This window comes from Pristiophorus japonicus, chromosome 22 (assembly GCF_044704955.1).
Source record: "Pristiophorus japonicus isolate sPriJap1 chromosome 22, sPriJap1.hap1, whole genome shotgun sequence".
Classification (NCBI taxonomy): domain Eukaryota; kingdom Metazoa; phylum Chordata; class Chondrichthyes; family Pristiophoridae; genus Pristiophorus; species Pristiophorus japonicus.
The window spans coordinates 24,835,147-24,852,021 of NC_091998.1; the positions used below are offsets into that span (position 1 = coordinate 24,835,147).

General features: G+C 45.5%; 1 protein-coding gene across 2 annotated transcripts in view; it reads left to right on the forward strand.

Moving 5' to 3' along the window:
• Positions 1–7,168: 7,168 nt before the first annotated feature.
• Positions 7,169–16,875, forward strand: part of LOC139234717 (annexin A4-like) — a 75,930-nt gene continuing 66,223 nt past the window's right edge. The window contains exon 1 of one of the 2 annotated variants that reach the window (XM_070865397.1): positions 7,169–7,385. In XM_070865397.1, the coding sequence (XP_070721498.1) occupies positions 7,263–7,385 (123 nt within the window). In that variant the 5' untranslated portion in view covers positions 7,169–7,262. The remainder of the gene's footprint in view (positions 7,386–16,875) is intronic. The other variant, XM_070865399.1, reaches the window with a different exon arrangement.

Sequence of the window (16,875 nt, forward strand, 5' to 3'; positions counted from 1 at the left end):
TTCATGGCCAATGCCAAGTATAAAGAAGTCCCTGAGCATGTGCTCCAAATGTCCTTCAAATTCACAATGTCCTGCAAGGCGTCTTGGCTCAGTGACATAGCTCGCCACTTCCTGGCCCTCAGACCTCTTGTACGTGTAGAACCGGTACCTCGCCATCAGAACGTTTTCCTTCAGGTTAAGATGTTCCCAGACCAGCGTGTACAAATCATTATACGATTTCTCTGTGGGTTTCACTGGAGCAAGCAGATTTTTCATGCGGCTATACGTTGGTGTCCCGCAAACGGCGAGGAGAATTGCCCTTCGTTTGGCTTCTCCTTCCAGCTCACGGTCACGAAGTATTGGCCGAGTTGCTCCACAAAGGTTTCCCAATCATCTCCTTCCGAAAATTTCTCCAGGATGCCCACTGTTCTCTGCATCTTTGCGGTGGGGTTCGTCATCTGTATCTCGTCACCAGTTGTTAAGTATGAATAAATAGTCTGACCAGATACTGTGAGCTCAAAGTAAAGTGTGACCTTAGTCTTTTATTACAGGTCTTCAGAGTGCCTCTCCAGCCTGTGAGGCCTCCTTAAGAACAGGTGCTCCCAAGGGATTGTGGGATCCCTTGGTACTCCAGGGGAAGAGCCCTCTGGTGGTTAAAGAAGGTATTTACAGGTTTACATATATAACAGTGAGCATATCTTTAAAAAATCACTGTATTTTAGCCATATTAAATGATAATAAAGCAAGTTATTTTAAGTAAAGTAACATTTGGTATGGTATATTGCCTGATATAAAATGCTATGCAGCAGAAATTCAATAGTCACTAAATTTAGTACCTGTTCATATTTTGCACTGTAAGTTAAATCAGGGAAGTATTGAGGTAGCTGAGATACAATTTAACCAATAATTAAGGGGGCGGCTAGTTTCTATTTTCCACCATGTTGCTCACAGTTTTTTCTAGCTGCTGGTGGTGAGCATAATGGAGCTGGGTATTGGCTTCCTATACAAAATCATTCTTAATTATGTTAAGGTAATGTCTGAGACATTGAATGCTTTTTATGCAACCTATGATGTAACTAAATTAACAACAGTAGTGTCTATAGTGCTGTTTATATAGCCACAGTTCTCCATGTGACTGCTTTACGTCACCTTAAAGCAAAACAGCTTCTATTTTCACTTCTTGTTAGCATTCTCTTTTAAATGATGAGCATATTTTTCAAACAGATTCACTGGTCCTGAAATGTCTTAGTTGGGAGGGGAAGAGTATAAATTGGGATTTGTGTCTTTGTGTGGGGCTGGAATTTGGGGCAGACCCTTTGATCGTCTCCGGTTTTTCCCCAGAAGCACTCTGTCACACCTTGCTGAAGACTCTGAGTGGCAAAGGTATGTAAATCATAAGGGGGAATTTTAACTCTTGGATAAGAAGCTGGCTGGGCCCGTGAGTGGCAGCGAGAGGCTTGGCTGATTTTAACCTGCCTGTTAGCTACCTGCCCAAAACAGGTGGAAAGAGGCAGCTGTCTGACACAAAGGAAAGTTTAATACTGACCTTACAGAATGTTTTCTTCCTGCTGATCAGGGTGGCCGCAGTGGCAGTCATAGAATCATAGAAATTGACAGCATGGAAGGATGCCATTTCGACCCATCGTGTCCGCGCTGGCCGACCAAGAGCTATCCAGCCTAACCCACTTTCCAGCTCTTGGTGAATAGTCTCGCTCTGTCCAGTGGGCTCCTATGTACCTCATAGTATCCCAATGCATGTAAATGTCTGAAGCTCCCACAAGATTAAGGCTGGCACCACCTAAGCAAACAATGACAATGAAATTGTCGCAGGGTGGGAATAGAGTGAGAAATTGACCTGCTACATTTTAACTCCAGCTCTGCCCAGTTTCAGAGAAAATTAACATTTTAATTAAACAAATATAAATCAAACAGGTGGAAGAAGTATCAGTGGGAAAGTATTTTTATGGTAGTGATCATAATTCAGTTAGTTTTTGCATAATTATGGATAAGGACAAAAAAAAACACGAGTAAGGATTCTAAATTGAGAGAAGGCAAATTTTACTCAGCAAAAGTCGACTGGAAACAGTAACTTGAAGGTAAATCAATGCCAGAGCAGTGGGAGGCATTCAAGAGGGAGGTACATGGAGTTCAGGGTAAACATGTTCCCACAAAGAAAAAGGCTGGAACTGCCAATATAGAGCCCCCTGGATTTAAGGTGCATACAGGGTAAGATAAGGCAAAAAAGGAAGCCTTTCTCGTGAGCTCAATATCGCAGAAAGCCTAGAAGAGTGCAGAAAGTGAAGGGGTGAAATTAAGAAGGAAATTAGGAAAGCAAAAAGAAGGCATGAAAAAATACTGGCAAGTGGAATCAAAGAAAAACCAAAGATGTTTTACAATTACACAAAGAGCAAGAGGATAACTAAGGAAAGAGTAGGGCCTATTAGGGACCAAAATGGTGATCTATGTGTGGAGGCAGAGGATGTGAGTAAAGTACTAAATGAATACTTTGTGGCTGGCTTCACAAAATAGGGGGATGAAGCCGACATTGAAGTTCAGGAGGAAGATAGTGAAATATTGGATGGGATAAACATAGTAAGAGAGGAAGTATTAAGGGGTTTAGCATCCTTGAAAGTAGATAAATTGCCAGGACCAGATTAAATATATCACAGGCTATTAAAAGAATCAAGGGAGGAAATTGCGGAGGCTCTGACCATTATTTTTCAATCCTCCCTGGCTACAGGAGTTGTGCCGGAGGATTGGAGAACTGCTAATGTTGTACCATTGTTTAAAAAGGGAGGAAGAGATAAACTGAGCAATTATATGCCCGTTAGTTTAACCTCGGTGGTGGATAAATTACTGGAATCAATTCTGAGGGACAGTATAAACCTTCATTTAGAAAGACACAGATTAATCAAGGACAGTCAGCATGGATTTGTTAAGGGAAGGTCGTGTCTAACTAACTTGATTGAGTTCTTTGAGGAGGTAACAAGGAGGGTCGATGAGGGCAGTGCGTTTGATATACTTTACATGGATTTTAGCAAGGCTTTTGACAAGATCCCACTTGGTAGGCTAATCAAAAAAGTGGAAGTCCATGGAATCCAAGGGAGAGTGACAAATTCGATCCAAAATTGGCTCAGTGGCAGGAAGCAATGGGTAATGATTGAGGGGTGTTTTTGTGACCTGGAAGGCTGTTTCCAGTGGGATTCCACAGGGCTCAATACTCAGTCCCTTACTTGTTGTGATATATATTAATGATTTAGACTTAAATGTAGGGGGCATGATAAAGAAATTTGCAGATTATAAAAAAATTGGCCGTGTGGTTGACAGTGATGAGGAAAGCTCTAAACTGCAGGAAGATATCGATGAACTGGTCAGTTGGACAGAAAAGTGGCAAATGGAATTCAATCTGGAAAAGTGTGAGATAATGCATTTGGGGAGAGACAACAAGGCAAGGGAATACACAATAAATGGGAGGATACTGAGAGGTGTGGAGGAACAGACCTTACAGAATGCTTTCCTTTATTAGCCAAGGCATAGAATACAAGAGCAGGGAAGTTATGCTAGAACTGTTTACAACACTAGTTAGGCCACAGCTTGAGTACTATGTGCAGTTCTGGTCATTACATTACATGAATGATGTGATTGCACTAGAAAGGATGCAGAGGAGATTTATGAGGAAGTTGCCAGGACTGGAAAACTTTAGCAATGAGGAAAGATTGGATTGGCTGGGGTTGTTTTCCTTGGAACAGAGGAAGGTGGGGCGAGATTTAATTGAGATATATAAAATTATGATGTATCTAGATAGAGTGGATAGGAAGGACCTATTTCGCTTAGCAGAGGGATCAATAACAAGAGGTCATAGATTTAAAGTAAATGGTAGACGGATTAAAGGGGAGATGAGGGAAAAAAATTCTCCCTGAAGGCGATGGTGGTCTGGAACATACTGCCAGAAACGGTGGTAGAGCCAGAAACCCTCAAACCCTCATCACATTTTAAAAGTACCTGGATGTGAACTTACAAGAGCCGTGATCTACAGGGCTACGGACCGAGTGCTGGAAGGTGGGATTAGGCTGAGTAACTCTTTTTCGACTGGCACAGACGCGATGGGCCGAATGGCCTCCTTCTGTCTCATGATCTTTCTATGATTCAAACAGTGCTACCAAAATGGTCATTCATGCCATGTGGAGGGAGGTGACACTGGCTTTGAGTGCCAATTTTCTCACCTCCAGGTCTGCAGAACAGTCTTAGAAAATATTCAATGACCTGACCTGGATTGTCAAGGAAACACACTGGCCAGTCTCTCTTTCCTTCCTTGGACACTCTGCACACCAGCACATCCTTCACCCTTTAAAAGTAAGAGCTGTACAATTAACCCCTGGTTGAAGGGGCACTAACTCGGGATCTCTTCGTGTGACTACATATCTCCCCTTGCATTACTTGCATGCACAACCCTAAAATCCCTTTCTCTACTTTAACAGGGTAAACTTTCAGCTAATCCACCTGTAACTGGTCTTCCCCTCCTCTTCACATAATCAATCTCTCTTACTTTACGGCTCCCATGCCATTTTGCACACAGTCCTCAACTGCTCGCCTTCACATAATTTACTCAATCTTCTTGCAAGAGAAAATGGGGCTCAATGCCCTCGTGAAGGAGGCAACCCCCGTTTAAAACACTTCATTCTTCATGAGGAGCACCTTATTTTGCTATGAAAACAAGATATTTGCCTCAATTATATGCTAAAACGATATTTAAAAAATGAGTGGAATTTCTAGGTCACAATGTAGTCAATGGATCAGGTCATTTTTTAGAGGACAAAGAAAGCATTATTTAAAAAATGCCAAAATGGCAAAGAGTTAATAATATCTCTAGGGCTGTCTCTAGGATGTTAAGTGTGATACAAAACAACCTGCTAAATATATCTGATCACGACTTCTAGTTGATCGACCTGTAACTGATTTTTCTCCTCTTCGCACCATCAACATGCAGATCTCCTAGCACAGGTGATGATACACTGAGTGTGGTAATTATCCATTTTGGATAAGTGCCATAGACAGTGCACAACACTACATGTGAGTAACTGGCTCAGCATCTGGGAGAAAAGGCATTAAAGACTCTGGCTAAAATTGGATGAGAGGGCATCAACTGAGAGTAAATGAATGTCATGGGGTGGAAAGAAAGGTACTGTTGCTGGTATACTGATATTATTGCAAAATGAATTGTTTTTTCACATTTATTTACTGAATCGACTTTTTTTATAATATTGAATGGCCCTGTGGACCTGAGTTTGGAGTTGCCTGAATCTTGCAAGGCAGTAGACAACATCGCTCCTGTTGCTTGTCTGAGCTAGTTTATATCACTGCACAGTAGTTTTTTTTCCCACCAACTTGTTTTGGCTGTTGCCCAGGGAAACCGAAGCTTGTGATCTCCCATGATATTGCTCACATTAAAGAAGTTAGTATCATTTTACCATGCAACACATTTGGTCTATCCTTTTTAAGGCCACAGAGTCAAATTCCTGCAAATATATATTTCCTGAGGTCAATCAGAGGCTAATGATTGCTTTCTACCTCTCTTTGTAAGAAGGTTCAATTGTGATTTATTTTTGGGTGTTTTATACAAAGTGTGTCAGTTGTCTCAAAATAATAAATGTTGATGTGCATGTGCATCTGCACAAATACCTGTTTATGTGTTAACAGTCAGTGGTGCACATCATGCATGTGCACTTATATACTTAAAGTGTCATCTTTGCTTCAGTAAACTTTCTAACTCTGGGCTACATCCTGGTTCTCAGTTTTGAGAACTCCCTACCTCAAGTTCGCTGAGAGAATTTGAGGAGGCAACTCTTGATCAGTGTAGATAATTTGTTGCTCTCTGTTTTATTAGTGAAGGCCAAGAAGACTTCATTCTTTTTAAGACAGCCTTGTTGAAGTGCTAAGTTCATTCAGCAGACTTTGTTCTGACTAAACAAAATTGTTGTCCATTGTGTCAATGCTGCCCACCCCACTTCCTTATCCTTATATCCTTTGTCCTCCTCTTTAGACCATTAATAGTAGGATAGTTGACAGATCTAAGATCCATCCAATTTCAATTCATAACACTTATATATTTTAATCTTTTGACAGCAAGGAGCTTTTGGAGTTTAAAAATGGACTACAGCCAGCAATTCCCTCTGAAGCTATTGTTTTTGTAACTTGGAATGCACAGCCTGGTCATCTGGCTTGAAGCTCCAGTATCCCTATCAACTACAGCTGATGATGTATCTTTTCGAAGCACAGTCCTACACTGCTGACAGGACTGTGGTTTTTCCTGATTACTTTAATTATATTTGATGAAATGAGTGATGATCTTCAACCATCTATATTAGATGGAAGTCCCTATTGTTTAGAACATGAATGCAGAGCTGCGGAGCGTATGCCTGATACTTTATTTCGCAAGTCAGTCAATAATCTCCACCTAATTTGATTATGCCTTGTCAAGGCATTGATTAGGTATGCAAGACCTGAAGGAGGCGCTCTAGTATGTCTTTAATGCTGGCTTTGATAGCTCTATGCTCAGAGGCCTCCTATTGGATATACACAGAAACCTTTGGCCAGTTTATGAAATCACAGGATTCTACAGTTTGAAAGGAAAGAATAACTTACATTTATATAGCGCCTTTGACGACCACCGGATCTCTCAGCCAATGAAGTACTTTTGGAGTGTAGTCGCTATTGGAATGTGGGAAATGCGGCAGTCAATTTGCGCTCAAGCAAGCTCCTACAAACAGCAATGTAATAATGACCAGATAATCTGTTTTTGTTTTGAGGGATAAATATTAGCCAGGATATGGAGAATAACTCCCCTGCTCTTCTTCCAAATAGTGCCATGGGATCTTTTACCTTCACATTGCAACAGTGAGCCAAAACTCCAGCGTACATAGAACCCATAAATGCCATATAACCTCAGTTATAGAATTCCGATCAAAGGTCTTTAAGAGTCTCAAAAAGGACTCAGAACAAATTGACGTACAAGTAAAAGTCTGGTCCTGTACTACGATCTCGCCAACTGTATATGTACGTGAGAGACACCAGTATCTGTATGGTTATCTTTATAGCACTTAGGTGAAACACGAGTTACATCCGTTTTTCGAGGGTCCCTGGGCGGTGCGCCATTTTTTACAGCCCGGTACTGCTGGGGCCGAGTGGGCAGGAGTTTCCTCCCGCTTTTCTCGGTGGTAGCGGGAGCAGAGTGCAGCGGGTGGTGGCCGGCAGATGAGGCCTTTCAACTCGGGAATCTTCAGTTAATGAGTTGTGTGCACGTGCACGCGACTGTCAAGCTCCGCCCCCCGAGAAGCACCGACGAGAGGCCAGAGACTACCGACCTGAGATTAAAGTGGGGGGCAGGGGGAGGAGAGATCGCTGTGGGGGTGAGGGATCACTGTGAGGGGGGGAGAGATCGCTGTGGCGAGGAGAGATCGCTGTGAGCGGGGGGGAGAGATCGCTGTGGGGTGGGAGAGATTGCTGTGGGAGAGGGGGAGAGATTGCTGTGGGGGGGAGGGGGAGATCACTGTGGGGTGGGAGAGATTGCTGTGGGAGAGGGGGAGAGATTGCTGTGGGGGGGAGAGATCGCTGTGGGGGGGGGAGAGAGATTGCTGTGGGGGAGGGGGAGAGATTGCTGTGGGGGGGAGGGGGAGATCACTGGGGTGGGAGAGATTGCTGTGGGGGAGGGGGAGAGATTGCTGTGGGAGAGGAGGAGAGATTGCTGTGGGGGGGAGAGATCGCTGTGGGGAGGGGGGGAGAGAGATTGCTATGGGGTGGGAGAGATTGCTGTGGGGGAGGGGGAGAGATTGCTGTGGGGGGGAGAGATTGCTGTGGGGGGGAGGGGGAGATCACTGTGGGGTGGGAGAGATTGCTGTGGGGGAGGGGGAGAGATTGCTGCGGGAGAGGGGAAGAGATTGCTGTGGGGGGGAGGGGGAGATCACTGTGGGGTGGGAGAGATTGCTGTGGGGGAGGGGGAGAGATTGCTGCGGGAGAGGTGGAGAGATTGCTGTGGGGGGGAGGGGGAGATCACTGGGGTGGGAGAGATTGCTGTGGGGGAGGGGGAGAGATTGCTGCGGGAGAGGGGAGAGATTGCTGTGGGTGGGAGAGATCGCTGTGGGGGGGGGGGGAGAGAAATTGCTGTGGGGTGGGAGAGATTGCTGTGGAGGAGGGGGAGAGATTGCTGTGGGAGAGGGGGAGAGATTGCTGTGGGGGGGGGAGAGATCGCTGTGGAGTGGGAGAGATTGCTTTGGGGGAGGGGGAGAGATTGCTGTGGTGGGGGGAAGAGATCGCTGTGCGGGGGGAAGAGATCGCTGTCGGTGGGGGAGGAGACATTGCTGTGGGGGAGGGGGAGAGATTGCTGTGGGGGAAGAGACCGCTGTGGGGGGGGTGGAGATCGCTGTGGCGGGGGAGAGATTGCTGTGGGGGAGAGGGAGAGATTGCTGTGGGGGGGAAGAGATCGCTGTGGGGGGGGGGAGAAGAGATCGCTGTGGGGTGGGAAGAGATCGCTGTGGGGTGGGAGAGATCGCTGTGGGGGGGGAGAGATTGCTGTGGGGGGTGGAGAGATCGCTGTGTGGAGGGGGGAGAGATCACTGGGATGGGAGAGATTGCTGTGGGGGGGGGGAGAGATTGCTGTGGGGGGGTGGAGAGATCGCTGTGGGGGGGGGAGAGATCGTTGTGGGGGGTGGGGAGAGATCACTGGGGTGGGAGAGATTGCTGTGGGGGAGGGGGAGAGATCGCTGTAGAGTTGGGAAGAGATCGCTGTGGGGTGGGAGAGATTGCTGTGAGGGGGGAGAGATTGCTGTGGGGGGGTGGAGACATCGCTGTGGGGGGGGGGAAGAGATCGCTGTGGGGTGGGAGAGAATGCTGTGGGGGAGGGGAAAGATTGCTGTGGGAGAGGGGGAGAGATCGCTGTAGGGGTGGGAAGAGATCGCTGTGGGGGTGGGGAAGAGATCACTATGGGGAGGGGAGAGATTGCTGTGGGGGGGGGGAGAGATCGCTGTAGGGGGGTGAAGAGATCGCTGTGGGGTGGGAGAGATTGCTGTGGGGGAGGGGGAAAGATTGCTGTGGGGGGGGGAAGAAATCGCTGTGGAGAGGGAGAGATCGCTGGGGGCGGGGGGGAATCACTGTAGGGGGATGAGAGAGACTGGGGGGGGGGAAGAGACTGGTGGTGAGAGAGACTGGGGGGGAAGAGACTAGGGAGTGAGAGAGACCTGGGGATGAAAGAGACTGGGGGGTGGGAGAGACTGGGGGGGTGGTGAGAGAGACTGGGGGTTAGGAGAGACTGGGGGGGGTGAGAGAGACGGGGGGGCAAGAGACAGGGGGATGAGAACTGGGGGGGAAGAGAGACTGGGGGTGTGAGAGAGACTGGGGGGGTGAGAGAACTGGGGGGGTGAGAGAAACGGGGTGAAAGAGACTGGGGGGTGAGAGAAACTGGGGGTGAAAGAGACTGGGGGATGAGAGAGACTAATACAATTTTAATTATAGTTCATTAATAAAGGAGTAAATAAGGTTTTACTAAACCATTTATATTATTGTAAGAAAATACTACAATCCATTTAAAAATACATCAAACTGTGGAGAGCTATAAAGATCTGTGTAATATCAAACAAACCTGTGAGCTCTGTGTATATACTGCCCACTTATGATCCACTTAAAAGCACCTTCCCCAGGACAGTATGCAGTTGCAGCGGTATGTCGGTGGTATGACATGTAACTTGCACTTTTGGGCGGTATGTAGGCGGTCTACATGGGCGGCAGTGTGCATACCGCCCGGAGGTATGTCACTCATGAAACTGCCGCTGGGTGGTATGTCGGCTGTATGTACCTGTTTTTTGACGAAACTTGTGTTATTGGGCAGTAAGCGGGCGGTAAGCGTGCAGTAGTGGGCGGTATGTCGATGAATTTCGGGCCCTTAGAGATTATAGGGCAATTCAGTAGAATATACTTGCTCTTTGATGTTCCAAACTAAAAAAGATTCAATGTAATACTCATGTTCAATGTCTTTACCAGATTCTGAGGACTGTGGTCTCTTCCCCCCTTATTCTTTGGAAGGATAGGGTCTCCTTATTCTGTGTCACTGTCAGCCACTGTTTTTTGACCTAATCTTTCCCTTTTGCCTTTTAATCTTAGGCTATTGTTATACACTTCTTATCGCATGTAATTCTTTTCAATTTATTTCCTATAGTCCTCAGCCTCCTGTTGGTTATCAACACTTTGCTGTTGGAGCAGTTTTTACTCAGAATGCAGGTTGCCCATAAATGTATGTGTATGGCTTCGAAAAGAAGATAATGGCCTCTTTTTCATTAATGAAGTTTTTGATTGAAATGTCAAGTTCAGCCACCCTGAGGTCCAATTTCTTAAGAGTTTTTCCTGCTTTTTTCTTTGGTTTACTGCTGGTATAAATAACACCTGAAGAAAGGTCAAGCAGCTCATTCTCATATAATAAGCTGACATGGTCTCATTTTACATTTGCTTGAATAGAATATTAAAAAGTGAGCAATATTACCACGTTAACTGAAACTAGGCCAATAAATCACTGATATTACCATTGAACAAAAGAACATAAGAAATAGGAGTAGGAGTAGACCATTTGGTCCCTTGATCATTTAATAAGATCATGGCTAATCTGATCTTGGAATCAGTTCCACTTCCCTGCCAGCTCCCCATAACCCTTTATTCCCGAATTGCTCAAAACTCTGTCTATCTCCACCTTAAATATATTCAATGACTCAGTCTCCACAGCGCTCTGGGATTGAGAATTCCACAGATTTACAACCCCCTGAGAGAAGAAATTCCTCCTTATCTCAGTTTTGAATGGGCGACCTCTGAATCTATGCCTCCTAGTTCTAGATTCCCCTATGAGTGGAAATATCCTCTCTGCATCTACCTTGTCGAGCCCTCTCATTGTCTTATATGTTTCAATAAGATCATCTCTCATTCTTCTGAGCTCCAATGAGTATAGGACAAACCTACTCAACCTATCTTCATAAGTCAACCCCCTCATCTCCGGAATCAGCCTAGTGAACCTTCTCTAGAAAGTATATCCTTTCTTAAATAAGGAGACCAAAACTGCACACAGTACTCCAGGTGTGGCCTCACCAATACCCTGTACAGATGTAGCAGGACTTCTCTGTTTTTATACTCTATCCCCCTTGCAATAAAGGCCAACATTCCATTTGCCTTCCTGATTACTTACTTTACCTAATTACTAACTTTTTGTGTTTCATGCACAAGGACCCCCAGGTCCCTCTGTATTGCAGCATTTTGTAATTTTTTTCCATTTAAATAATAATTTGCTTTTTTATTTTTTCTGCCAAAGTGGATAACCTCACACTTTCCCACATTATACTCCATCTGCCAATTTTTTCCCCACTCACTTAGCCTGTCTATATCCCTTTGCAGATTTTTTGTGTCCTCACAACTTGCTTTCTCACCCATCTTTGTATTATCAGCAAACTTGGCTGCATTACACTCGATCCCTTCATCCAAGTCATTAATATAGATTGTAAATAGTTGAGGCCCCAGCACTAATCCCTGTGGCACCCGATTAGACATTGTTTGCCAACCAGAAAATGACCCATTTATCCCGATTCTAAGTTTTCTGTTTGTTAGCCAATCCTCTATCCATGCTAGTATATTAGCCCCAACTCCATGAACTTTTATCTTGTGCAGTAACCTTTTTATGTGGCACCTTATCGAATGCCTTCTGGAAATCCAAATACACCACATCCACTGGTTCCCCCTTATCGCCCTGCTCATAACATCCTCAAAGAACTCCAGCAAATTTGTCAAACGTGATTTCCCTTTCATAAAACCGTGCTGACTCTGCTTGACTGAATTATGCTTTTCCAAATGTCCTGCTACTGCTTCCTTAATAATGGACTCTAGCATTTTCCCAACGACAGATGTTAGGCTAACTGGTCTGTAGTTTTCTGCTTCCTGTCTGCCTCCTTTTTTAAATAAGGGCGTTACATTTGTGGTTTTCCAATCCACTGGGACCTCCCCAGAATCCAAGTGTTATAAGACAAAAAATTGACACCGAGCCACATCAGGCAATATACACAATTTATTCAGTATTTATTCAAACTTTACCTAACGTGTGGCTACAATAATAAAACATTTCATATTGTCCTTTCTTTCAAATTAATAAACCATGATTTATGTAAGGAAAAATATACTGTAGTGTATCCCGAATGAATTGTTAATGTGAATTTAGAGGTTATAAATAAAGCTTTAAGTATAACTCTAAATCTGTCACTATTGGAATTTGATTAGATTTAGGTGATTTTAATGGGCTGTTACTGAATGCATTGATTTTTGAGTCAAGATTTTAAATGATGGCCTCTAGAAGGTGCTGTTTGCTCACTAAATAACAGTTGCCTGAGGATGCTGCTTTCAGCATTCTCAGTCACCAGCACTATGGTCAAGATCATACCAACTGAAAATGATGAACCAACCATAACGTGCTGTCAGTTTTTATTTTTCTAATAGCATTTCAAAATTAGACTCAGCAAATGCATCAGCTAAACAAAAGTAAAATACTGCGGATGCTTGAAATCGGAAATAAAAACAGAAAACAGGTAGCATTGGTGGTAAGAGAAACAGAGTTAACTTTTCAGGTCCACAGATACTGCCTGACCTGTTGATGTGTTTCCAGCAGTTTCTGATTTTATTTCCAATTTTCCAGCTTCCGCAGTATGTTGCTTTTATTCGACTGATTCTCTCTGCATGTGGAATAAACAGCACAATAAATGTATTTGACCTTGAACCGCGCCTTTGTATGCTGGGAGAAATTCATGAAGGTGCTGCGAGGGAGGCAGTGAGGAAACATAAGGACTGAGTGTGGTTCTTAAGTGAAATGATGCTGTTTGTGGTTACTGTTTGTATGTGGAGGGTGGGAGGCTGTGTAATATGTCTTATCTGTGGTTCAGTTGGCCTATTGAGTCAGAAGGTTGTGAGTTTAAGTCCCACTCCAGTGACTTGAGCACAAAAATCTAGGTTGACACTCCAGTGCAGTACTGAGGGAGTGCTGCAACGTTGGAGTTGCCACCTTTTAGATGAGATGTTAAAACTGAGGCCCTATCTGTCCTCTCATGTAGATGTATAAGATCCCATGGTGTTATTTTGAAAAAGAGCCGGAGAGTTATCCCCAGTGTCCTTGCTAATATTTATCCTTCAATCAACATCAGTAAAACCCATTATCTGGTCCTTATCCCATTGCTATTTGTGCGCAAATTGGCTGCCGTGTTTCCTACATTACAACAGTGACTACACTTCAAATCATCATCATAGGCAGTCCTTTGAAATTGAGGAAGACTTGCTTCAACTCTAAAAGTGAGTTCTCAGGTGACTGAACAGTCCAATACGGGAATTACAGTCTCTGTCACAGGTGGGACAGACAGTGGTTGAAGGAAAGGGTGGGTGGGACAGATTTGCTGCACGCTCCTGCTGCCTGTGCTTGGTTTCTGCATGCTCTCGGCGACGAGACTCAAGGTGCACAGCGCCCACCCGGATGCTCTTCCTCCATTTAGGGCGGTCTTGGGCCAGGGACTCCCAGGTGCTGGTGGGGATGTTGCACTTAAGGAGGCTTTGAGGGTGTCCTTCAAATGTTTCCTCTGCCCACCTGGGGCTTGCTTGCTGTGTAGGAGTTCCAAGTAGAGCTCTTGCTTTGGGAGTCTCGTGTCGGGCATGCGGACGATGTGGCCTGCCCAATGGAGCTGGTCGAGTGTGGTCAGTGCTTCGATGCTGGGGATGTTGGCCTGAGCGAGAACACTGATGTTGGCGCGTCTATCCTCCCAGTGGATTTGTAGGATCTTGCGGAAGCAGCACTGGTGATATTTCTCCAGCGCTTTGAGGTGTCTATGTATCTGGACTTCAAATCTGGCACCAAGCTTATGGTTTACAAGGTAGTAGCGATACCCACCCTCCTATATGGCTCAGAGATGTGGACACTTCAAAAGTACTTCTTTGGCTGTAAAGCGCTTTGGGACATCCTGAGGTTGTGAAAAACACTATATAAATACAAGTCTTTTTTTCTAAAATGGTTCTACTGGGGATGGGGGTCATTGAATTGTGACTTCTAAGAGAATGTATCCTTTATGAGGGCATTTCTAAAATTTTTGGATGCTGCCACAGGCTTCTTCTGCTCCTAATGTTCATTGCCTCCTTCCAGCTCCTGATCATTTGCCTGAACTGCTCTTTCCAGGGCATAATAATAGAGAATGCAGTACTTGTACAAGAATATTTGAGAGCACAACTTGATTTGCCCAAGTAACAGAAGGAAGCCTTCAGGATCTGGCTAGTGTTTTCCTTAATTGAAGGGGCCCAGTTATATTTTTCCACTGTTTCATCATGGGGATTTTCAACAGGATCATCATTAGTGTGTTCATGGGCTACCCTGTATTACCTAGAGACCACCCTGATACTTCTCTCTGGTTTGTGAGGAGAGTTACTACTGAAGGAATCATGGCAGCTCCCAGAAAAAAGTGCATCCAGATACATAATTCTGTGCATGTGGTCACAAATCAGATCCACATTCAAGGAATGTTGCCTCTTCCTGTTATATGGCTACATGAGTCTCATCCACAGCTCTTTCTGTTATGTATGTGAACCTCACCCATGTGTAAGACTTGCCACTAGTGGGCACACCTGTGGGAGACCTATGGTTTCACCAGTGTACCCTGGAGCAAGAGATATAAAAGGCAGTCCACCATGCCGCTGCCTCACTTTGGAGTTATATTAAAGAGACCAAGGTCACAATGGTTTCAGCTTATAACACAGTCTTGAGTTATTCTGAACTTAACAACTGGCGACAATTCACGAACTTTCATGCGGAAATGGCTGCTGTTGGTATTCTTGAGAGATTTGTTGAGGGTGATGATTGGGAGGCCTTCGTTGAGCACCTTGACCAGTACTTTGTGGCCAATGAGCTGGACACGGCTGAGATGGCGATCAAGCACAGGGCGATTCTCCTCACCGTATGTGGGTTTTCGATATAAATGGCCTCCTCAAAAATCTGCTGGCACCGGAGAAACCAATGGACAAGTCGTACACAGAGCTGTGTGCACTGGCTCGGGAACACCTCAAGCTGAAGGACAGCATCTTAATGGCCAAGTATCGCTTTTACACGCACCATCGGTCCGAGGGCCAGAACGTGCCGAGCTTTGTCGCCGATCTAAGACGACTCGTGGGACAGTGCCAATTTGCAGGATCTTTGGGGGAAATGTGGGACTTTTTCGTGTTTGGAATCGACCATGAGGCCATTCTTCGCAAACTGCTGTCTGCCGAATCCCTAGATCTGAGCAAGGCCGTCACGATAGCCCAGGCCTTCATATCCACAAGCGACAACATAAAACAGATATCTTCACAGCATTGTAGCTCACCGGCAAGTACTGTGCATAAAATAATGCCTTCAGCAGGCAGAACTGTACATGCTAGGGCCCAAATGACTGCAGAGGCCAGGCCGAGGGTGACTCAGAGGCCGCTGTGGAGTGCTAATGCGAATCCATTAACACCATGTTGGCGCTGCGGGGGCAGTCATAGAGCCCATCAATGTCGATTCAAGCACTATGTGTGCAAGGGCTGTGGAACAATGGAGTACCTCCAGCGAAATTACAAGCGACCTCTGACTCACCACGTGGCAGAGTCAGCAGAGGACGACCGATCCAGTTCGGATCACACTGGACGAGCAGGAGAGGCAACTCAATCTGAGGATGAAGAGGAAGTGTATGGGGTACACACCTTCACCACCAAAAGCCCTCCAATAATGTTAAAAGTTAAACTTAATGCCATTCCAGTCTCCATGGAATTGGACACGGGGGCGAGTCAATCAATTATGAGCCAGAGGCTTTTGAGAAACTGTGGGGCAATAAGGCACTGAGACCAAAACTGAGCCCGATTCACACAACACTGTGCACTTACACCAAAGAACTCATACCTGTTATCGGCAGTGCAGCAGTGAAAGTATCGTACAACGGAATGGTGCATGATTTACGACTATGGATTGTACCAGGCGATGACCCAACGCTGTTTGGCAGGAGCTGGCTAGGCAAGATTCGATGGAGCTGGGACGCCATCAAAGTACTGTCTTCGGTGGATGACGCCCCATGCGCCCAGGTGCTAAACAAATTCCCGGCGTTATTCGAGCCAGGCATCGGCAACTTCACAGACACCAAGGTGCATATCCATCTTGTTCCTGGGGCATGACCTGTTCATCACAAGGCCCGAGCAGTCCCATATATGATGCGAGAAAAAGTCGAGATCGAGTTGGATAGACTTCAACGAGAGGGAGTCATATCACCAGTCAAGTTCAACAAGTGGGCCAGTCCAAAAAAACGATGCTAAAGAGCGATGGGACGGTCAGAATCTATGGGGACTACAAGGTGACGATCAACCGAGTCTCGTTACAGGACCAGCACCCACTACCCAAAGTGGAGGACTTATTCGCAATGCTAGCAGGAGGAAAGTCGTTCACCACGCTAGAACTAGCCTCTGCTTGCATGACACAGGAGCTGGCTGAACTGTCAAAGAAGTTGATGTGCATCAACACGCACAAAGGACTGTTCGTGTACCAGAGATGCCCCTTTGGGATTCTCTCGGCTGCGGCCATCTTCCAGAAGAATATGGAGAGTCTGCTGAAATAGGTTCCGTGCACCTTGGTGTTCCAAGATGACATCTTAATCACTGGTCACAACACCACCAAACACTTGCACAATGTGGAAGAAGTTCTAAAGCGACTGGACAGAGTGGGACTCAGGCTGAAACGCTCCAAGTTTTCCTGGCGCCAGAGGTCGAATTTCTGGGGAGAAAGATTGCGGCAGACGGCATCAGACCCATGGACTCCAAATGGAGGCCATCAAGAATGCACCCAGACCACAG